At 40.3% G+C, this 24,571-nt stretch overlaps 1 protein-coding gene across 8 annotated transcripts in view; it reads left to right on the forward strand.

The window, feature by feature from the left end:
• Positions 1-24,571, forward strand: part of ate1 (arginyltransferase 1) — a 60,644-nt gene that overhangs the window by 14,822 nt on the left and 21,251 nt on the right. For 4 of the 8 annotated variants that reach the window (XM_079472732.1, XM_079472733.1, XM_079472731.1 and 1 more), the window contains 4 exons: positions 745-873; positions 9,654-9,686; positions 16,445-16,626; positions 19,134-19,233. In XM_079472732.1, the coding sequence (XP_079328858.1) occupies positions 745-873; positions 9,654-9,686; positions 16,445-16,626; positions 19,134-19,233 (444 nt within the window). Of the gene's footprint in view, positions 1-744; positions 874-2,678; positions 2,808-9,653; positions 9,687-16,444; positions 16,627-19,133; positions 19,234-24,571 lie in introns of all 8 variants that reach the window. The other 4 variants (XM_079472734.1, XM_079472729.1, XM_079472736.1 and 1 more) reach the window with 1 other exon arrangement.

The raw sequence follows: 24,571 nt of genomic DNA on the forward strand, positions 1-24,571 counted from the left end.
ACACGAGACCTAAAAAACGTTTTTGTACACTTCGGCTGTTCAATTACATGACAACGGCATTTTACGGACTTAGGCCCGATTTCGCATCTTTTGGCGTGCAAATTTTTCTAGGTGTGTTGTCGTCGCGTCAAGAAGGAATTAGTTAAACTTTTCAGAGTGCCGCACGTGCACCGCGGGTCATTTGAAGAGAGAAAGAGATGCGGATTGTGTTTTCCGCGTGGTTTTAGATGGTAAATGTTAATCGGGCCTAAGAGTGATAATTTTTTTTATAATAAAACGCAAGCTTTTGAAAATGGATCTGAAAGTGAAAGTTTTACTCCGTGTAAACTCTGAGACTGCGATTCCAAAAAAGGCGTATGTGTGCAGACACGTAGTGTTTCTTAACGGCGCAACAGTGCCATCCACTGTCATTCATAGTATGCAGATCGTTTAGATAAAGCTGTCGTGTGTACGTGAAACATTTTTTTATTGTGTAAACGTACTCTACACTCTCATATCATTCAATCAAAGAGAAGATGTGAGAAATGTCTCTTTGGTGTTGTGTCCATACAATGGAGGCATACCGGTTTGGAATGACATGAGGTTGAGTAAATGATGACAGAATTAAAATTCTTGGGTCACCTGATGGTCCACGCATACTATTCTCCACAACTATTGTGTCTGTAACCTTTCTTGTTAAATTCTTGAGAGAACTCTGTACTTTTTTTTCTGAATAACCCTTGTCTCCTCGTCCTCATGTTGAAGGTGAGGCTAGTGCGCTCCAACCCGCCCAGTCCACAGTTCAAAGCTTCATTCGATGCGTCTTACCAATTGTACAAACTCTACCAGATAGCCATTCACATGGACCCGCCTGAAAAAACCACCGAGAGCCAGGTCAGAAGGGGCTCATGGGTAGTACGGCTGTCTCTGAGTCACTGAGCACATTTAACATGGTCTTTCACTGTTGTCAATAGTGACATCAGCTTAGATTTGCAGCGGTTTGTGTACATAAAAAGTTTGCCAAGAACAGAGACGACAGTTTGGTGAATGTGAGGTCTGGGCATCCAGGACTGAATGAACGTGAGGGAGAAAGCAAAACATGTTCTCTAAAAGCTAGAAGCAATGAATCACGGTGGCCTGTCTATTCACGAGGAACGAAAGCGAGGAAACCGTAAGTAGGCGGATGGGAAATGAGTGGAATAAATAAATAAAGTGGAAGATGAAACCGTGTCAATAAAGTACTAAAAAGGGTGTGAGAGAGAAGTCTGAAGGTAATGAGGAAAACGCTGTCACCTGGAGTGTGTGGGCGATGTTTCTGCAGGTGTTTGACCTCTACTCTTCTGAAGCCAAACCAGAAAAATCAGTTTAGGTAGTTTGTAAGGTTTCCTTGTTATATGTCCATGCACTTTTTCTTATAACTTCTTTCCACGACACAACACTTCTGCTTTAATATTTTTCAGCTGTTTATTTGTAAGGAATCAAACTCGCACTGCTCACATGAGCAGCACAGCTGAACACACATGCTATCTGCTAAACCACGACTCTGACTGCTTTAATGAGGTGATTGTTTATTTGCAAGACAGCGAGTGACATGTCAAAACCGTATTCGGCTTCTATAATAACTCTACAGACTGCATGAACTTTTCCCATTCATTCAACTTGTTTTCTTGCTTTGTTGATAAGTTCTTGGTGTGTTTTTGAGATATGCCGTTTAATCGATATTATTAGAAGTATTATTAAACTGAAGTATTTTTTTATCCAGCAGATAATGCCGATTTTTGACGCATTGTTGTGAATCAAATATAACGAGGATTAACATAATCCTGTAGTTTTTTTTACTTTTAATGGAGTAGTTCACTTCAAAAATGTCCCCCATTGACATAGTAGGAATTAAAATTACTATGGAAAGTCAATGACGAAGTGATTTTTGAACTGAACTACTCCTTTAATGGGGAAAATGCAGTGCACAATATGGCCGCTAATTAAGTGTTTTTTAAGCATTCTAGCCTAAGAAACAGACTTTATGATCCACCTGATGTAAGGTTGAATTGTTGGTGGAAAACACGTTGTTTTGGTGTGATTGTACCAAGGGATTTTTTCTCTTCCTCCAACCCCTCAAGCTGATGGGTGTTTGATGACAGAAAAAGCATGTCCTAGCAAACATGGCCGCCAGGTGTGAGACTTCTCTAAAGTGACATTCATAAAATAGGACGAGGATTTTTACCATTTAGCGCGGTTTCACAACCCTAGTGCACTAGCCTCACCTTCAGTCGTTTCCCTACGTGTAGTGTTCTTCATCCTCACTAGCATTACACTCCCCACCTGTCTTACTTAACAATAAGTTATTTTAAAACGTTAAAAGCTGGGATGCATAACATTGATGTCTTTTGTTCACATTTTATTTTGAGTTCTTGCATGTTATTCCCAAAAAATTGCTTTGAATTGTAATTGTTAAAAATGAAAAATTGTGAGGCAGCTTGGGAGGTTAATTCTTGCTTTCATGATTTATTCAAATTGATTAAAAAAGACTTCATAAAGAGTCTTTATGAACCCCAAAATATTTGGTATACTGTTGACCATTTAAAATAAAAATATTTGGTACAATCCCTCTTTTCTCTTACTCTACTATATTTATCAGCTTTTCGTCCTCTTGAATTGTTCCCTTTCCTCCCTCTAATCATCCCTCCGTCGTTCTGAAGGTGAAGTTAGTGCCGGTCAGCTTCGAGGACCCGGACTTCCTGGCGTCCTTCGAGCAGTCGGCGGCACTGTACGCCCGCTACCAGATGACTGTTCACGGCGACTCTCAGTACGAGTGCGGGGAAAGTGAGGTACAGGCTGAAACATGTCACATACTTACAGACTTTATGAAACGTCCACTTGAATTATTTCAACCCATTATTGGGTCAAGTATGGACAAACCCAACCGTTGGGTAAACCTGACCCAGAATATGGATATATTTGACCCAAAAATGGGTTAAAACAACCCAACGGTTGGGTTTGTCCATTTTATGACTCAACGTAAAGTTAAAATAACCCAACATCATGGATTATTTCTATAGCTTACTCTTATATTGTAGGAATTTATTCAAATCATTAAAGTATTAAACGAGCACAGATTTTCCTTTAACGAAAAATGAAGCTTTAGCTTTTCTTGTCAGATGCAACTCTCCCACAGGAGTAACAGTAAACATGAACAATAAAGTTTATTGATATAGCGTGGGTTTTAACAGTATCAGTGCTTTGGTTTGTTAGTGCTCTTTTGATCCGTTGCGTTTCCACAAATTTCTTGTTACAAATTACATTTGATGAATTTTTTTTGTCAGTTTAATGTATGTTAGTGTTATTTCTATGATATTTTAAATGAGAAATGGTAACATCATACCCGTTTTTTGTTTTGTTTTGCTTGGTGTTTATTGCCTTCTGTTGAATAGAACAGTTGAGAGACAGGGGGAGACAGAGAGAGACCGGGCAAGAGGACTTTGGAAAGGACCACAAGCTGGGACTCGAACTTGGGTTGCCCCGAAAGCACTATTACACAATGTTTTGACACGCAGCCGACCTTGTTATGGCCACTGACATATACGTGTTTTAAACAGGAGATTTTAGTTTGTACTTTAGGGCGAAGTCGACCGAATCTGTCACCATGATGTAGACAAAGGTTAGCTGGCGTCATCAATGACTTTGTTGATGGGTTTAGTAACCGCCGAGCGGCATTGCATGTGCACATACGTGTGGCATTAGTGAAGTAAATCATACAGCTCAGCGCTTAAATCGCTCCAAGCATTTAGATCATAGTTTTTTGCATCTGTCTTCATTTGTGTCTGTAACTGTCTCCTGACATTACAGGATAAAAAGCCGCTGTAATAATTACATAGCGATTGCTAAGCTGTTTAAGAGCGTTTCGCAGGTAGGTAAGGATTGTCTGGATTGCCCACTAGTTCACCTGTGTGTTTGAGAGAGAGAGAGAGTGAATTAAGACTGGGTGGATCTGTGGAGAGAAACTCTTTGACTTGATGTTATTTCAGTCTTAGACAGGGCTGGGCCGTGTACACACACCCTGCTCTGTTCTGTGAAAAACTGCCAGAACTCAATTATCCTGAAAGAAGCAACGTATGCTGTCTGTGTGCTTTGCAGAAAATCCTTACAGAATTTTTCAACTGTCTAGAGGAGATTGTTATGATTAAAGTCGATTTTATTTCGGAGGGTTGTAGAGAGACATGTAGAGAATATTTTTTTTATGGTTACAGTTAGTTTTCTTACTCGAATATGAAGTACTTTCTGTAGAGCCTGGTGCTGGCCATGCCAAGGTCAGGGGTTCGATCCCGGGGATTGCACGTACTTGGAAACAAATGTATAGTGTAATGCAATGTAAGTCGCTTTAGATAAAAGCATCAGCCAAATGCATAAATGTAAATATGAAGTATTCATAGAGTAACAGTCTAGTAAATACAAGAGCACGGACCACTCAGCTGCTCATATGGTTCTAGCTAGCGTTTAGCTGTATGACCCTCTCGGGTACTGTGGTTTTAACTGTGTTAAGTATGGAAAGTGTGGTCGGGAGCGGGTTGTGGGCCTACTTGACATTGTATGTCACCAGAGAGAAGCTTTTGTCCCCCTCAGGCCTGGAAACGGACCCGGCTCTGCCAACAGCAAATAAGTAAATCCTCCAACTCGTAAAGGAAGGGAATTAATAAATAATAAAAAGCTGCTGTCTCCCGACAGATTCTTTCCTGGTGCCATAACAGGCTTTATTTATAGTGTAGAAGGTGTGCGTGTGTTTGCGTTAGCCTGGTCTTTTCGAACATTACAGCAAAGACAAACATTCCACGTGTTAGACGGGGACCGTTTTTTCTCCCTTACTTTACAGGACTTCCTCTTCCCGACTGGCCATGGTTTCACCATCTCATATAAAGTATCCCTAGTGCCACTGAATTAGACCTTCATTCATCTAAAGGCTTCTTTATGCCAACAATGAGAACGTCTGTATAAAGCTGCACTTATACATTTTATTTGATTTTGTCAATATTTTATTGTTCATCCGCCGGAATTCAATTGATTATTACAGTTGTGATGCAGACACTGCTGTTCTCTTAAATTTAGACAGATTTTAATGTTTTAAAAGGCTGTTTTTGTTTAACAATGCCTCTGTAAATGCCGTCTAGATAGGCTGTTAAGTACATTTTGAAATGATCCTTCGGTGTTATGCTGGATGTGTACCGGTTACCAGGGGTTAAATTGGACTGGGGGCCGTCCCTGCACATAGGCTGATGATCTCGCTGTGGCTCAGTTGTTGGAGCATGGCGTTAACAACGCTAAGTTCATGGGTTCGATCCCACAAATGTATTATTAAATGCTATGTAAATCGCTTTGGATTAAAGCGTCTGCCAAATGCATATATGTATATATATTGTGCCTCAGAATCTCTAGTTACTTACACTGAAAATCGCTATCTATATGCAACGAGATAACCCAACTCGCAGTTACACATTAACCACGTGCACGCGTTCCATTCCGGAGTGATCGTCCCTATGCCCTACTCCCTTCGAAGCTCTTGATGTGTAAACTCTCAAGGGAAAACTGCAGTTGTCTCTCTTAATCTGTGCGCTTAAAGTTCATTTGGCAAAAGGAGCAATAAAAACAACGTCATTTTCTCTGTATTTGGAGTGACGTTTTGTTTGGGGGTTTCGGAGGGAGATGTATTCAGTTTGGAACGCACTGCGTGTCTGCGCACGCTTGTGTTCCCTTTCTGCAGGGCCTATAGCATAATGCCTATTTGCGAGTTGTAGGTATGGTGCGTGCCACTGCTTCTCGTCCGGTGCGCACTGTTGTTTTAAGGTTTCAAGTCATAATGACCTGTTTGTGAATGCTCAACTTCCAAATGATGTCATTTGAATCAAATTCAAGCGTTAAAAGCGTTAGAAAAAAAGATTTTGTTCATGGTGTGTGAATGGGTCATTTCAATCATTGTAAATGTTGTTTGAAGTTTCGATAGAAAAGTACTGGAATCATATATACAATTCTCTGGATGTTAGTAAATGAAGATATTTGATATTGACACAAGGAATGGGCACATGCCTATTCAGAAAGATTATGTAACTTTGTACACAGAAGAATTATTTTAATCCGAATTTGATCATTCATAGCAGAGGGATCTCGCAATTGATATTTTTCAGTTTGTCAATTTATAAGAATATAATTTACGTTTGAGTTTACACTAATATTAACTTTAAAGGGAATCTGATGATTTGACATTACATTTAATAGTGAGTTGTTTGTTTTTTCTCTTCTATTGTGTAACATTAGCGTGGTAATAAATAAATCATTGTTTTGTTGCATACAGACAGATGGAGGTTATTGAGAATAATTCTCTCTTAGACTCATATAGTGGAATTGATTTTCAACTGAATAAACTGTGTTAATGATACTGTATTAACTCTTTTAAATGTAAAGAACAGAAATGAGGCAGAACAAAATGAAGACATTTTACATTATGCCATCATATTTAATATTAGATAGTATAATATAAGAGTATGCCTTCATGATGTTAAATGATGCATAACCTCTCAGATTGATTCAATAAGTACAGTAATATAACGTAAATAAAGAGCAGTATCATCGTATTTGCTCTCAGTTCGCTACGTTCTGCCTAATTTCAAATGTTCCAAGCAATAAATCCCAGCTGAGCCATGGCACTTCCTGCTCGGGTCAAAGTTCACCTCCATCTGCTTTTGCAGAAGGCCATTTTGAAATGTCATTTTGAAGACACGAAGGACTACATGACAGAGAGATTACATTTTCAATTTATGTGAGAATCAGAGATTTTGTTCTTGCGCAAGAACCAATGAGATTTAAAATGATTGAAATGTTGCCTTGTTTGAATTTATTGCGCTGATCTTTGTTTCAGGGCATATGGAGTATATTGTCTGCTTTAGAAAAAAAGACACTATTTTACTTTCTTTTCTAAAGTAATATTTACTTTTAAATGAAGAAAAAAGTAAAAGTTGGTGGTAACACATTGAGTTTCTGCCCTTGAGTACCTATAAAGTAGTACTGCATAAGTTGCATCTTCGAAGTTTATTTAGTCTGATCAAATTTATAATAGACGGATACAGCTGTACGATTACTTCCGGAAGGAGTCAAGCTCCTGGAAGCGTGCACAACAGCACGAGCACACAATTCATCGTCACATTGATTCACTATAAGTTTGTGTTGTTTACATTATTTGCGTACACACCGAACACAGCCGAGTGGAGCGGCATTGATGGGTGTGTTCTTTCTCACGCTGGATGACACGTGGGCGTGCTTTTCCAGGAGATTTGTCCAACAAGGGACTGAGAACCCTTGTTACAAAACAGTAATCCATGTTGGAAAAAACTTTCTGAACCCTGGTGGAGTGAATCAAGCAAAACTACGTTAAGCTTGAGAAGCCAGCACGTTTAACAGTGTAAAGAAGTCAGAATGCATGAAATAGCATGTTATCTCCTCATTAAAAACTTTATAGATGGATGCACTGTGTGTGTACAGCCTTTACTCAGCTGAACAGCATCTATAGATTTCAATATATATATATCTGTGAGGAAACGCCAATATTTTGAATAAACAGTCCTGTGTCTACTTAAGACAGCTTAAACTTTTCTGAGCAGTTTGGAGTTTTGTTGTGCTCCTCATGTTACAGATTCTTTTTGTTTAATATTCCTCATTTGTGAAATGTCTAAATGTAAATGTGTGTATGCTGATGCGGTCCGTAGTAGGTAGTCAAACTGCTGCCAGGCTCCAGGAGATCAGGAAGTGGTCTAATGGGAATATGTATGAATGTTAGTGGTTACCCACAGGCAGCTCTGTTGAGGGCCTGGCAGCACTGGAGAAAGCTCATGCCAGGTTTAATCCCCAGAGCCACACACCACACACCTCTCCCATGTCCCATCTTCTCTCCTCCGCTCGCTCAAACAATGGGCTTCTCTTTCACAACCGCTCGAAGAGGTAAACAAATCATGTCTTTTGAGTTATAAACGCTTTCGAAATCATGCCTCACGTCAAAAGCTTATTTGTAGAATAGCGTTCCAGATATGTTTTGTGGTTGCGTGCATCGCAGTAGTAACGTTCTGTACGTGATGTGTGTATTCACATTGTGATTTTTAATTCAGACTGCAGTTTAGCTAAATCGTCGTTTTATTTGTAATGACGCTGTAGATTGTGGAAACATTGTTTAGCGATGCAGCTTGATGTTCATCCACGTCAGCAAAAGAACGCAGATGTTAATAAAACCAAACGTCATGAAAACTTTTCAATGTGTTGTTAGTTCTGTAAAACCAGCACAGATGCGGAAACAAGCATGTGGAGCTTGTAACCGTCTGACTAATTCTCTCCAAACCCAGAAAGTGAAGCCGCTCACTGGTGTTTTGTAGCATTTTAATTCACGAGAGTCTGATGTTGTCAGATTACATCCAGCCTCGCCGCGTGCGCATGTGTGGACTGTGCATGATCAAGATGAGGCGTGAAAGGTGCGTTTGTGCGAGTTTGTTACGTGGAGCCAAATGCAAATTAAAGCTGTGTTTTGGTCGATGATGTAGTGAACATCTGAAGGCTTGTGATTTTGTCTTGATTTGAAGTACAAATGTCTAAACAAGATGAACTTTCTTGGCAAGAAACTAAAGATATTGAGTCTCTTTTCAAGGAGGAAAATAAAATAATAAGGGAAGTTTATGAGGGTGAGAAAAAAATACACAATGGCTTTTCTTTGCTTGTTTTTACTATAAACTTACTTAATTCTTATATTCTGTTTTTTAAAACAAGACTCAATATCTTTGGTAATTTTTCTTTTCAAGAAATTGTATATTTAATTAAGAAGTTTTACTAAAAACAAGACAAAAATGCTTTGCACTGTACTCTATTTCAAGATTCGTTATTTATTCATTAAAGTAAATGTGGAAGATTTGTCATTTCGTTCGAAAGGCATCATCATCTCTCTCTCTGTCGCGCAAATTTGAAGCAGATTGAAAGCAGAATTGTTGACTTTGCAAGACTATTTATTAAATCTTTGAGCTGAAATGAATCGCTTAGTGCGTCCCAATTCACATGCTGTCCACCCTAAATAGTATTCGAAAATATAATTAGTACGTCCCAAATCTTAGTATTTTAAAAAGAGTATTCCAAGGATTTCCGGATGGTTTACTATTGGAAGTGCACAATGATAACGGCTTACATTACCCACAAGCCACTGCAAGTAGGCCGAGTTTTGTGATGCTCCACTGCATTAATAAAATTAAATGTTGCTAAATTAATAAATATTACTATAGAGTTAACATTACAAATGAAACTTTTAGTACAACTTATAAGGGACGTAGCAACTGTGATCTTGTGAAAGGCTTGTAACTGGACCAGACCTGTACTTATCTTATGGGAAAAGACAAAAGAAAAGTCTGATATTTAAATGTATGCCGGGTCTTATAGTGTCCACTAGGTTGTAGAGGATTGGTGTCAAATTAGCATATATTTGGAATCCACTAGAGATGTATTTGAATACATTTATACAAAAGGCCATGTTGAATGTGCTCGATTATACATATGAGACAGCCCATTGACTCGGATCATGTGTTTAATGTGTCATGTTTTATGTGGATGAATTTACAGCTGTTGCCAAAACATTTCTGTCTTTTTTTCTTTTTCATTCACAGTTTAAGAGGTTCCTGTGTGACTCTCCGTTAGAGGTAAGTGAAGGCATGGGTTTCAAATACTTCTTAGTAGGGATGAACCGATGTATCGGCCACCAATATTAATCTGCCGATATTGCATTAAATAAACACCATCAGCATGTCGCGATAGCATGAAGAAGGCTGATACGGATGGGTTATTACTTATTAGGCAATGAGTTGCATGTCTGATTAATCCAACGTTTTTCTCTGAGCAAAATAAGTAAATAGCAACAGCCCAAACTTTATTTAAGTTTATAACATAAATGTTAAACGTTACATCAAATATGAGGTAATGTTGTTAATAAAATATATATTGGATAGCAAAAATTACTTTTCAAGATTATGATGTCTTTTTCTTTCTTTTATTTTTATGTTAACTCTTGCCTCTCTTAAAATGTGAAATGGATCCAATTCATGTTCAATACATTTGAAAGCTGAGCTGAACCAGCTAGTATTGTAAAGTATTATGCAATTGACCAATTTCGGTATCGAAATCTGATGACATATGTTTGTTAAAATTGGTATCGGCCGTGCATCTCAGCTTCTTGGTGAATTTGAAGAATAACTTCTATGAAAAATGTATTGATACAATGAGTAGATTATATTCAGAGAATCACAAATGTGCTTGTAAACTTTTGGCCATGACACTTCTCAAAGGTAATCGCACACGTATTGTAATATTCCAAACGGTTAATGTGGGACTGATGCTGTTTGTCACGTTGCGGTGATAAATGTGGACACTTGTCACCCGGTTGCTGTGTAATTCTTGGGTTGCAAAAAGTCAAATGTGTTGTCCAGACCAGGATCTCTGTCCTGTGGGCCTCACACACAACAGTTTGCTGTGATGCCAAATTGTGCCTGACAGATCATTGCCTCTCTGTCATGACCAACCGCCTTCCTTAAACTTTCTCTTTCCTGCCATTCCTTTGATATTTAGGAGCCTCTTTAAGATCAAATCAGCCTTTTTGTTGACATATGGAATATTTGATTGCGGTGAAGACAAGTGAACCATGTAAACAATGTGATGCGTATATTTAAGCATCATGGTACTATGATCTGATCAGTGATGTGTGAAATGATAGGGCAACAGCGGTTTCATCCACAAATTGCCCTTGCCTTGAGCGAGACGTTTAACCTCAGGTTGTACAATGTACTGTAAGGTTAAATGGAGATCAGGTAAACAGCTGCTTTCAGAGGCAGAACCGAACATGTGCTCGCGGCGTATCCGTCCTCTTAAAGATGCGTGAACAATAACACTATTTGAACTTCGTCTGCAAACTCTGAAGTAAATTAAAGTAATTGTAGATTTGCCATTAGCGTGTATTCGCCTCGTTGGCCTGGTTGTGTTTATCTGCGTGCGTGTTGTGTTTGTGTCATGTGACTCTTATCCCCGTCACCGCGATGCCGGTCTTCAAATACAGGCCTGTGGTGCATGTTATGTCTGTTTCTGATTGTTTTTTTAAATGTCTTTTTATTGACCTGCAATGTCTATCCAGAGGGAAAGTGCTTGTTAACAGTGGTGTGGGGTAATTAGTCAACAGGGTTTTATAGACCTCGAACCCTCCCCATGCCCCACACACACACACACACTCAAGCATGCATGCACGCACGCGCAAACACATTCACACACCCAGTCAGTTTAACTTCTTCATCCTTTTTCGTTTCTCAATTCCAGTAACAGGTTTTGAAAGGCACAGTAACAATTAGCCCTCAGCTGTCCGTGCGTCGGCACCATCAAGGCAAACACGGCACATGACCTCATATCCAGAAGGAAACACAATGAAGTCATTAACACATTAATAAACATGGGCCAACCCCCCCCCCAATATAATGAAAGCTGCACATGCTAGTTTATCGAGGACTGCGAGCGCATATGTGCTGTAGAAGAGACGGACGCGAGCGTGCAACGCCATGTCGTGAGTCCCGGCTTTGAGGAAAATGGCAGTGGTAATTGATCGCTGCTGTTTCCACACAGGGTTAAATGAGCCGTCGTTGAACGCTGCGTGTTTGGTGCGTCTGCGTGACTAGACTAACAGTTTCATGTTTTAATGTTATCTGAACCTCTCTGCAATTTTTTAAGATGCCGATTCTTTGGCGCGTCATACCTGCTGTTGCACTGTAAACGTAATGTTTAATAAAGTAAAAATTTTACAGTGAAATCAAGTCACTTTCGATAAAAATACGGTTTACATTACCGTTAAGTTGTTTACATGTTTCTTGTATATTAATGGGTGTTTTCTGGCTATAGCTGTCAGTTTCTTTTTACAAAATAAAAGCCGGCAGGTGTGTTTATTTGACAAACTAATGGATCTTGTCAAACTAATGGATGATTTAAATTAAAAATGTGCTATTTAATTTAATGCTACACTATACCATTACATTACATTTACATTTTACGCATTTGGCAGACACTTTTATCCAAAGCGACTTACATTATCCTATACATTTATACATGGGCATCTGCAAATCGAACCCACGATCTTGCGTTTTTAACGCAATGCTCTTACCACTGAGATACAGGAAAGTATTACGAAACTAAGAAAAATACCTTGAATATCTTTTCTTTGTATTTTATTTGAAAGTCTTGGATTACTGTACTGTAGAGGTCGGGTCCCCCCGGATGATATTTTTATTAGGAATAGCGTATTTAATCAATACGTGTAACAAAACATAAAAATAGTAGTTAATTTAAAAATGAAACCATGGAAATAAAATAATTGAATTTTTTTGGGGGGAGTCCAGCGGAGGAGGGCATAGAAGCGTTGCAGTCTGAAAGGCTATCGTCATCAGGTACGAAAAAAGGCCGGCGTTTGCATTAAGAGGTCATCCATCAGCACTCGAATCAGTTTGGTGAAATTTGACCATCTGAAGTGATAGTTCATGGTTTATGTATCACAGCAAGTAAGATAATGAGTAAATAACTATCAAGTCAGATTATGCACGCAGTTGTGTGCAATGTTTGTTAAGTTTACTCACCTCCGAGAATAGTGGGGGTCTCGAGTCGCTGGCGCTGTTATTTTGGGGGTCGCGGACTGAAAACCCCTGCTGTACTTTACTACACAGGCATCCTTACTGTGTGCCAGCGTTGGTTATTGGTTTGTATTATCCGCTCTTGTTAGAAAGGTCACTGTATAACTAGAAGAATATTAACTAGCATTTAGTTTGATAAACCTCCTGCTGCCGTCCCCTCGACTGACAGCACACAGACGTTTAGCACGACACAACACGAGCGGGACAAACAAAGGCTGACACACAGAAACAGGGCACCATATGCTCTTGATTTGGGCCCTGCCTCTTTCATTGGCGCTGTGTGTGCGCGCATGTTTGCTTTCACAGTGGCACAGGCGCAGTCATTAGGCTGTACGACGACGTGATCTCTGGGTCAAGGTGACTCCATTTGCCTCGCTTAGGTCATGGCTACATAAACACGCCTGACAACCACACTGAGAGTTTTACTGTGAAATCATTCCTGAAGTGTATTTGGTTTGAATGTGAGCATGTGCAGGCCATGATCACTCCAGAGGGCACGTGAACACTCTTAAGGGAGCACTGTCCAATTGCAGAAAACCATTTAAGGTAACCCTTGGTTATTCTTGTGAGGTTTTTGTGGATTTCTTAAACGGAGGACGTTTATTGTAATCATAGATGTGTGTGTAGATGCCACATTTGCCAGTAATATCACATTGAAATGGGATAAACCTTCACTGGTATAAATGTGTTTGTGTATATATATTAGAGATTAATCGTGATTAATCATATTTTTTTTATGTAGATATAAAGCTACAAACTTGCCTATGACATAGTCGCATGGATTCTAAAACCTTATGCTGGGTAGCTACGTACACATTGAAATGTCATAAATCCAAAGTTAACCAATAATATTCATATTTTAAAATGAACTTTTACATTCTAATAATTTCCCATTTATTCTCCAAATTAATGTAGAAACTGATTTCCTTAACAGGAACAATTTATGAATGAAAGCCAATATTGAAAAGCAACAAATGTCTCCATTAAATTGATTATTTTCTTTATTTTAACATTCATTTTAGCAGGTTTAAGAACGCGTCCCCTTTAAGACCTGGACCGCTGTCATGTGGTGTTGTGCTGCACCCCACAGGTAGAAGCTGTCGGTTTATACAGAACGCGTCAAAGCACGTTTCAAATCACGCTTAAATAGTTTAAAGGCCTTTAAATGAGTCAAAGACATGAATATATAACAGAACTAGACTAGCTAGACAAAGGATGACAAAACAAACGGATGCTGCGTTAATTGCTGAAAATAATTAATCGCATGCGTTAACGCGTTCACGTTGACTATGTCAGACAACTTGCATATAATGGCCCAAATAAACAGCCGCTAATAAGGCATCTATGTATACACATCTATGATCTCAGTATCACAAAGATTTCTTGAATAAATCATAGAATGGCTTTCTAATGCTGCATATTTACTGCAAATGCATGTCATTGTAATCTATACAAACTTATTTATTGTTTCTTGTGTACGAAACTAATTTGGTAAGTCAAGGAAGGAACATTTCATGTAGATGGCATTTTTTAGGTGTGTCAAAGACATTTTAAAATCCCCAGACAGGTAAATGAACTACATCAGGTCTTAAAGTGAATCATGAAAAGGTGCCGCCAGAATCCCAAAATCATAAACAGCAAAATGGCTTCAATAAAGTGATGATGTACGCTTTGCTAATGGCCTCACGTAAGGGAATGGATTTATTTCCCCGGTTCACTTTTGTTTAGAATGACCCTGTGAGTCGTATGTCCTCCAAGGGCTCATAAATACCTGCGTTTCACTAAAACATGGCTCGGGAAAGAAGCATCTAGAACATGAAGCGTTAGATCATTATGAATGAAGGATGTGTGGCTGTCAGGTGGTGCTGAGAGTTTAACGTTCTTTAATCGACTCTGTGCCGCCGTAGGGTGAGTTAGTGTGACAGACGTGCCGGTCTGGTTCTGGCAGAAACGGGGCTCGCCCTGTCAGACTCATAAGACTCGCTCGGCACATGTGGCCCTAAAAGCCAGGCTGGCTCTAAAAAAAAATCCATAAGGCTCTCCATTTCACCGCAAGCCCTTAATCATCACTGTTAGCCGTTCTAAGAAAGCACCTTCATCTCGACCGGCTGTGTGTGCTTAAGCCTGACAGATCGCCGACCCGTCGAACATGCACGCAGAATGAAAATAACTAAAGTATACATGTGGAATGCGGTGTTCTCCGGGGGAAATTAAGGGGTTTACTGTAAAACCTCTCCAGGTGCTCTAGAGAGCCTTGGATATTTAGCGATGGAAATTGTATACGTTGAAAAAGACACTTTCTCAGGTCAGTTTGTGCGTTCAGAGCAGCGACACTGTGAGTTTGTGTTGGTTTTAATTTGAAGGCCAGTCGCACGGCGGCTCTGAAAGCTCTCGGGCCGAGACGCTCCCCTGGTGTCGTGATAACAAGCTGCCTTCCTGCAGGGCTAACCGGACCCAGATGGGCTGAGGGGCCCGTCGAGAGATCCCGTTACGGCCGCGGCCGAAGCCCTCCCTCCCGCTGAGCTGTTTGAAGTCTCATTGGGCTAATAGAGCGAATAAAGCACCTCTTCCCTAAGCTGCTTGATGGAAAAAAGCGAGTGTGAAGGTTCGCGAGCGATATATGATATCGGGCAGGTAACGGTTCTGGGGTTTTACTGCCACTCGGAACGGCAAACGTGTATATCCAGACCTCGCATGAGTCACGTGAAAGAAATGGAGCCTTCGTCTTCAGACACAACAGTAGTATTTTTGACTTCTGATTTACGTGAACGTTGGCTCACAGAGGCCCCGTCCTGCCCGGTGTTTTAGTCATGAGAATGGTTTTGCTCATGCAAGGAGTTTTATTAAAATGCCTCTCCTCATTTGTGCGTGCCTGCAGTGAGGTCCTGCAACATACACATTTGGGAATGATTTGCAGGCTACTGTAGACAAACACACACTCACACAGCGTTCAAGCAATGATGGACTCATTTCTACAACACACAAAACATTGTCAACATTTATTATTTGTTAATATCAACATTCTTTTTGTTACAAAGCTTTATAAGTTTAATATATTCCATAGACATATAACAGTTTTTCTAATAAAGATCACACTGTTTTGTATATTAAAAGAAATATATACAGTTTATATTATATTGTGTATATATCTGGGGTTCTCAACCTTTTTGACTCCAAGGCCCCCCATTGTATTTAACAATATTCAAAACTCATACTTTTACCAAGTAAAATATTTTCGAACTTGTCATTAACTAATAAAACTTGTATTCCTTATAAAATGGCCAAATAATAAAACATAAATGGTTTTTAGTTCTTTTTATGTATTTCAATGCTCATTTTGTCTCATTTTAGTCATCTTGAGGTCCCCTTAGAAGTCACCTTGGGCCCCCTTGTTGAAAACAACTGGTTAATATAATAAGCTAATTATGTGTATATATATATATATATATATATATATATATATATATATATATAGTTTATATATATAGTTTATATTCTAATATACAGTGTATTGAATCTCTCTTTCCTGCTATCTCTTTCGTTTGCTGTTGCTCTACGTCTCTCACTCTTTGCTCCTCTCTTTCTCTCTCTCTCTCTCTTTTGCTGTGTTCCTCTCCCTCTCTAAAATAAAATTTTAAACAGAAGTTTGTGAAAGGGAGAAAAACACTGAATGTCTTTCATTGTCTGCTCTCTCTCTCTCTCTCTCTCTCTCTCTCTCTCTCTCTCTCTCTCTCTCTCTCCAGGCCAAGACAGCTCCTGACGGTCCAGATGTGGGTTATGGTTCTTTCCATCAGCAGTACTGGTTGGATGGTAGAATAGTAGCTGTGGGGGTGTTGGACATCCTTCCCTCCTGCGTGTCATCCGTGTACCTCTACTATCATCCTGACTTCTCCTCGCTCTCATTGGGCACTTACTCCGCTCTCAGGTGTGTTTTCACCCACTGTATGACCATCATGGCATTGGCCAATCACGGATGATTTTTGTTATGGAGAATGACACATCAAACATCCTCCAGTGCTGACATGCCTCTGGTTTCAACCTGATGTGCCTCCTGGTCTTTCACACAGATGTGATGTTTTTTTCACCTGATTAGGTTACACTTTACAGAAGATCCCACCTGTGAGTGTGTGTTATAGTGAGGCGAGCATGTCGAGGGGGCCCGGGGCCTCGTTTCTCACAGACAGTAAAGAGAGCGTTAGAGAGTGAGATGTTGTGAACGGCTGGTGTCAGGCGTGAGGTCAGTGTCTTTGTGCTGCTGTATGTCAGTGTGATGGAGTGAGACTGTCTAACTTCAGAATGATCACTAATGCGTCTCCATGCTGAGCGTACAAATAATGACAAAGTTTGACTTCTTCAAGTGAGATTAATGCTAATTTAAACACTTGCATCAAAAGAAAGAATAAATATATTTTAAATGATGCAAAACTGTGATGTTAAAGGTTCACCCAAAAATGAAAATTCTGTCATCATTTACTCATCCTTTTGTCATTTCAAACCTGTACGTTTTTCTTACTTCCGCAGAAAACACAAAAGAAGATATTTTGAAGAATGTTGAAAACCAAACAGAGGTTCTATTGTATGGGGACAAAACCAATGTCTGCCATCTTTCGGTTCACAACATTTTTCAAAAGATCTTCTTTTGTGTTCTGCGGAAGAAAGAAACTCACACAGGTTTGACATGACAAGGGTGAATAAATGATGACAGAGTTTACATTTTTGGGTGAACTATCACTTTTAAGCACATTTTCCCTCCAGATTAATGTTTTTCATCCAAACTTTCTTTTCTTAATTTCGTGCAATTTTTGTTGAAGTAAAACAAGCCGTACCATGATGTTTAAAACTATTCATGTTCACGTCCTGGCTAAGTATTTACAAATGTTTATTTAAAATTAATATATAATATTATGTTAGATGGTAAGAAAAAGTGGAGGGTTGTTGTGCTGACGTATCATGAAAATAACATCACACTGCCAACAAAAGTCTAATCATCTGCTAATTTTCTTTAAATCAATCATAATACCTAGTTTGTCTTTTTTGACTTTGCAGTGAGACTTCTTGACAGATTCATCTATTTAACCAACATCTGTGTGGCTGTCTCTTTAAAATATCACTTCTTGTAATACAAATCTTGATCTAATGCATTTTTATGATAAGATTGTTTTAGTCATATTTCATACCTAAACTTTTAGCATTTCATTTCTGAGTTGTAAATGTGACCAACAGAAGTTACACATCATTTGTTTAAAAAATATGATCCAAACAATTCACGCTTTCTCTGGTTGTGTGCGTGTGACGTTAATATTAAGCAGGCGTCCCGTCTGTGGTGAGCGCTGGGGTATAATTGGCTTGTGTAGGGGTGTCACATCACTGAAGGGGAGATAATGGGGGCTTCAACCGCCTGCCAGAACAGTGTGGGTGGGGGCTGGGGGTCCGAACCAGACGGGGGTGGATCTGCCCTCTCTTTCTCTTTCTCCATCCTTTTTGTGAATGAGTTCCTCAGCCTCTTCTTATCCCTCTTTCATTCATGAAGAGCCAGGCTTTGTCACCAGGGGATGGGAACCCAGGAACCTGGCAGCGACCGCATGACCTTCCAGCACCTCGCTGTTTGTCCACGATTCTCTTTCCTACTTTTTTCTTTATCTCTCGCTCGCGCTCTCTCTCTCTGGCTTTATTTCACTTTCCACTCCTTTTATTCGGCCTTGGCCACTCTCTCTCTCTTCCCCTTCTTGTCCTGCGTTTTCCTCTTAATTTTGCGGGGAAAACAATACAGAAAAAGCAAGAAAAAAGAGATTTATTTATGGCAGAGAAAAACAGGTTTGTGGTGGGAATAAGTCGAAACAAAAGAGAGAGAGATAGAGGCCTTTGATTGGCTGAAGGATTAGGTACAAATCTACTCTTTATTTTTCTTGGTAACTTGTTTTTGTTTTTCTCCTCGCTTGCCTTTTCCTCACTTCCACATACACATACAAATGGCTGTTTGTGGAACAACAGTTGTTTTGGTCCCTCTACAGCAAGATTGATCTCTGTTTTATGCGTCATATTACACGTAGAATATGCAAAATTGTCAAATTAAGGGCTGTCATCACAATATTTTTTACATAACAATATATTTTTTACCTTTAATATGTTTGGAAATCAGAATCAAATGTAAGGCTTGAATAAGGTAATTTTGGTAAATGCTTCAGTTGTTTTGTCTCGATTTACAGCAGGTTTTGAGATGAGTTGTGGAATAAAAAATGTCTCTATCACTTCATTTTCTGTTTTGCATTGTTCGTCTGTCAAACCTGTCTGACTTTATGTATTAAACAATTGGGACCAAATTGTTTATCAAAGTATTAAAGTTTTTAAGAAATTTGTTCAACTTGAAAGTGCGTTTGGAAATGCTTTGTAAAATGCCTTTAAACGCTGGTGTATGTGCTTTTGTGTTTTCAGGGAGATTGCCTTCACCAAGCAGTTACAGAAGCAGTCGCCCAAACTCTCTTACTATTATCTGGGTTTCTATGTTCATTCCTGCCCCAAGATGCGTTATAAGGTACACCTCTGTGTTCCATATGAACCAAAAGAAAAATAAGCTTTTTATCCTATCCGATCTATTGTATTTATACATGTGGTTTGGGTGCAAACAGGTTCAACTCTTGCACATTGTTTCTTTCCTATGCATTCTTGGGGATGTAAGAATCAATAGCTTTAAATGTTTCATAAGACATTAGCAACTATCCCTCCATTCGTCGCACTTTATATAGCTGTAAGGATCATTGAGAGAATCATCTCTTTCCCTTCATCAGCTCGCTCTGATGTAGATTTTTCAGAAGATAACAGGAAGTGTTTTGAATTCTCATTTGCTCTCCAATGTTTTGCTTTTATTTGAAGTCTCTCAGTACAGCCATGCATGATGTCTCACAATATCATATTTGAAAGTCCCCATGAACCGAAAGTTACGATCGTTTTTACTTCCGTATTTTGACGTATTTCTGAGTGAAACAGAATTTCGAATGAGAAAATAACGTCTTTCTCCGCGATTGGATTTATAAAAATAGCAGTTGCTTTTGGAACTGGCTGCAGACTGAGGTGGTGTTTACATTATCCTGTTGTCGCACGAAAACGGCGTTTTAAAACGAAAACGAGCCACTTTTATACTGACGTTTCCACATGCTTTTTAGAAAAAAATCTGCGTTTACACTTCACTACTTAAAACGCTTGTCACATGACCATTGACACTCGCTGGGCATCCAATGTAAACAGTTGGTTGTTGATAACAGTTAGTTACTAGTCACAGTCCGGCCTGTACAAAATGAACACGATGGCCTGGAAAAGCAAGGATGTCGATAGGTGAAATCGCAGTACTGAGAGCACGATTATCTCACATTGCTGTCACCGTGTCGATTCGTATATGCAGCGCAGCTCGAAGTCAAACAAGCCTGTTGTTTACATGGTCGTTGCGAGGCTGGGCATGGTCGCCTTCAGGTAGTGTAATGGCTCAAATGACAGAGGCTTAACGAATCAGGGAAGCAAACACAATGATACAGACGACCCAATTAGTCAGTGAATGTGGGCAACCACACCTGCATATTCTTAAGTCTCCAATTACGTTCGTTGACATATCCCGGAGTTTTCAAACTAAAACGAGGTCTTCAGCGTTTCCAAAACGGCAGAAAATTGTGGAGTAGTGGTAACGCCAGGCGTAACTATAGCAAGAGTTACGCATGCACTAGTATAAACGCCATCTGACAGTTGAAGGGGAGGAGTTAAAGGATGCTCCACCCAAGCTGTCTAACATATGTCATCTTAGATGTATAGTCATTACCATGTCATGACCTACATTTATAAACTATTTGTAATAGATGCTGCAATATTTCCTGAAAAATAGGAATTTAATTTCTTAATTTCACTGGGACTTTAACGTATATATTAATCTTTCTTGACTTGTTCTTTTGCTTCATTTTTTTGTATAATGCTGCTATTGCCATGTAAATACAAGATAATATAACAACACAATTGAAGTTTAGATTTTTAACTGAATGGCAGTGAACCACATAAAATGACATGAAATGTTGTAAGCTAACACATTTGACTTGCCGTTAACCCCAGACAATGGCTGATCTGCAGAAATCATCAGCCCAATATCACAATCTCATGCTTTACAGCCCGTAAGCCTCCTGGTGCAGACAGGCTGTGGAAAATCTCTAGGTATGTTTCCAGAGTTGGCTTTCTGTTTAGTTGTGTTGAGTTTTCAGTTCGTAACACTGTTAGCTGTCGCTGCCACACCTCTTGGCTTGTGGCTGGTTTCTCGTTCAGACCGGGATTTGGAGTGATGTTTGAGACGGCAGAGTGTAACAGTGAATATATCCAGCGGGACCGCAGCCTGTGCAGGTGCAGCCGAGCGGCGAGCGTGTTGGCCGATGTTCGCCCGGGCCAAGGGAGATGATTGTTGCTGAACAGCTGATTTGTATACGGTGGATGGAGATGGCGAAGGAGAGAAAGAATGTAAATAAAAGTGACAGACTGGCCCAGAGCAGAAAATGTAGGAGAGGGAACAGATGTTAAAGTTATTAGCGGTTGAGCAACAGGTCAGTGCTACTGTAGTGAACATCGTCACCTAAGAGTGTTTTCAGAGTACTTTTGTTTTTCTCTTAAAGGATCTTTTGACAGAAATGCAATATAATATACAAAACTATGTCCTGAGAGATGTATAAAGACCTTACATAATGAAGTGTTGTTTTTATTGTCTTACATTGAGCTATTTCTATCTACACACACCGCAGGTCCCCTTACCTGTAATTCACCATGTTGTTTCTACAGTGGCCCTAAATGGACAATCTTCTCTACAGAGCTTGTTTTGTAAAGACATTATTTAATTCGGGAATGGAGCAAAAAACGACTACATCTTAGTTCTGTGTCAGCCATCGTAGTTTTAAGTGAGTAGTTGGTTGTAATTCGCAACATCACCGCTAAAATATCCACATTGCTCCTTTAAGTAATTCTTGATTTTTTTAAGCTGGTCTCTGTTTTTTTGGTTAGTAATGAGGTTTGACACTTATGCAGAATCATTTGAAGCAGTCTTTCATCTTTTTTTATGTTGTTAATCCATTCTCTCGTTCTCACGGCATCATCATTTTTCGCAGCTAATTGCTAGTCAGGGTATTTCTTATCTACAGCCGTGTGTTTATCTGTTGAGCTCACGGTTAAGAAGCAGTATGACATCATTTAGCCCCGGCTCGAACCGTCACGCATCTCTGCAATGCGGTGAGCTTATTAATTTACCCGCCGTCGCTGTTTCTCTGCACTGCAGTGCCGTGTTAATCAACTCAAAACTTCCACCTTCACCTCTCTCAGACTTTATCTGCAGTCCTGTTTGTGCATCTCTGTTTCTCTCCGTTCTGCAGAGCTACATGTGTGGAATACTGAATAGCGCTCGGTTGGAGTCCGGTTCACCCGTATGCCTGGGTAATCTCCCCCAGCCCGGCTCTCAGATCACTGGAGCTCATTTACGACACCGTGAGATTAGTCTGAGGTTAGAAGGTTGCCTGTTTCTCACCTACACTCAGAAGCCACTTATTAACACCGAGGCATATGGCATTATAGTGGGCGTCCCGGGACGTCTCCTTGAAATTACACTACGCACAGCATGTCGTTCCAGCATGGCCTCCTTTCCTCCGTGCATCACCCGCTGTGTATCATCAATGCCCCTGAACGCTCACGAATGAGCTGCTGACAGCCTCATAGCGCTGCTGTGTGTCTCTTTAGACAGAGAACACTCTGTACCCCTCAGCGAGTCTATTGGCAAAGCACGACCACTTCACGCTGTCCACAGATCTCTCACGGTAGTTTTTACTTGTTTACCTGGAGTTCAAATATTGCAGAGGGATACAGATTTTATATTGAGAAAATGTCTCCCATACAATGGAAGTCAATGGGGTTCAAAGTCAAACAGGTTTGGAATGACATAAGGATGATTCAAAGATGGATGTCATTTTTGAGTGCCCCCAATTTCAGATTCATAAGACACCCCAATTTCTTACTAAGCAAAGACTGCTTTTTATGTCATGTCATATCAGCCTGGTTTAAGCAGCACTGAAGTAAACCATAAACAAAAACTGTGCCAAGAACTTTAACTTTCCTCTCTTTAAAGTCCTCTTGGCACAAAGGCGCCGGTTGGAGTCTCTGTAGGAGGTTTTGGCCCATCAGTTCCAGCCAGCATCATTTCTCTTACCGCTGTGAATCCAGACCGCCGTCCAGTTCGAGACGTGACTTCCTGGCCTCGCCGGGTTCATTCTGTGCCCAAGCCACTGATGGCAGTTTGGCCCTGGACTCCGCTGTGCTTTCAGACATCTGAATGTCTCTAATGGAGTGGAATGAGTAGGGCTGTAGGGTTCTGGCACGAGAACGACCCAGAACCCAGTTAGGATCTCCCCCTCCACTTCCATCCACCAGGTGTTTCCCAAAGCTTCCTGCGAATTCCAAATGCAGGCCAAAGGAAACAAGCGTCTGAGAGATGTTTTGGGGTCGCCTTTGTGTGTTTGTGTGGAGGCTGCCGGTCATCTGGAGAGGCTTTTCATGAGTCCTAAGAGCTGCTTGCCATGAGGTTAATGTGGAGTGAGATAGACGGATAATACACACCCTGTGTTCAAGGCCAACCTGCCACGATTGAGCGTGCATGGGCTAAAAGTGAAATTAATTTGCTGTTGGCACAGTGCTGCATGGGTTATACGTACTCAGTGTATGCCTGCGCATATGAGGGGATTTTTAAGCCATGTTACTCACGAAGTGTTTAATGCAGTCAAAACATCATCCGTTACATGCATAAGCACAGATCTAGTAATCACTCCTTTTATATTACCAAATCACTTGATTTTCGGGTCGTATATTGTTCTCACTTCCTGTTTTTGGTTCGATGCCTTCGGTCAGTGTTGCGTTCAGATTTCTCTATCTCTTTCTGTTCTTCTGTAAATGCTCAGGAATTCAGAGGCAGGTGGGAACAAGCGTCTGAGGGGAGAAGCACTCTCACTGTCTCTAGTCGAGAGTGTGTGTGTGTGTGTTTGCACACATATAAACACTGTTAGATTGTGTATTTAAACCTTTGATTGTGATTTGAATCAATCTCAGAAACTGTACTTGTGTTTGGTTTCGCTTTGATGCTTTTGATGTTGTCTATGTAGGCAGCGTACTACGTTTTGAAACACATGCATACTCATCAGACATCTTCAGTCTTCATTTCATGTGGCGACTCGCAGAACCCACATTTATCATAAAGCACCTCCTATAGACGCTTTCCACCGGTTATATAAATATTCCTGCACGCAAGCGACCTCACGTCCGTCCTCCGCCCTTTTTTCCTCCTTTCCAAACCCATCGACCGCACCATCACGCCAGCATGAAGCGCTCAATGAAGTGATAGGAAATGAGCGCGAAAGCAAGCGCTTCGAGAGAAAGATAAACAATTACAGCAGGTTTTGTTTGGCGAGCTCTTCTCTTTCTCTTTTTGTTGTTCTCCGTGAAAGTGCGCCTTTGAAGCGTGAACCTTTCTGCAGCGCAATTTCTTTCGCTTTGTTTTTCTTTCATTAATAAGCCACGGTGCTGTGCAACTGTCAGTAAACCGTTTAAGATTGAATCTGCGAGCGGGGTACGTGTCGGGACAGGGGAGAGACCGAAAGACCGGCGTCAGGGTCTCGGCGGCCCCATTTTGAGTTCCTTCCCACAGGCTTGTGCAAGTGTGATCTTGTTTGCGTAGGACTGGAAGCAGTTACTGTAAAACACATAATGTAAAGCAACACAGCAGGCGCGTTTATTGACCGATGTCTTTTTTGTGTTGTCCCTTGGGCAAGCGTGAAGTGGTTTTCACTGCAAACCTATAAGACCAGGCTTTTATATAA

This window comes from Barbatula barbatula, assembly GCF_947034865.1.
Source record: "Barbatula barbatula genome assembly, chromosome: 14".
NCBI classification, from domain to species: Eukaryota; Metazoa; Chordata; class Actinopteri; order Cypriniformes; family Nemacheilidae; genus Barbatula; species Barbatula barbatula.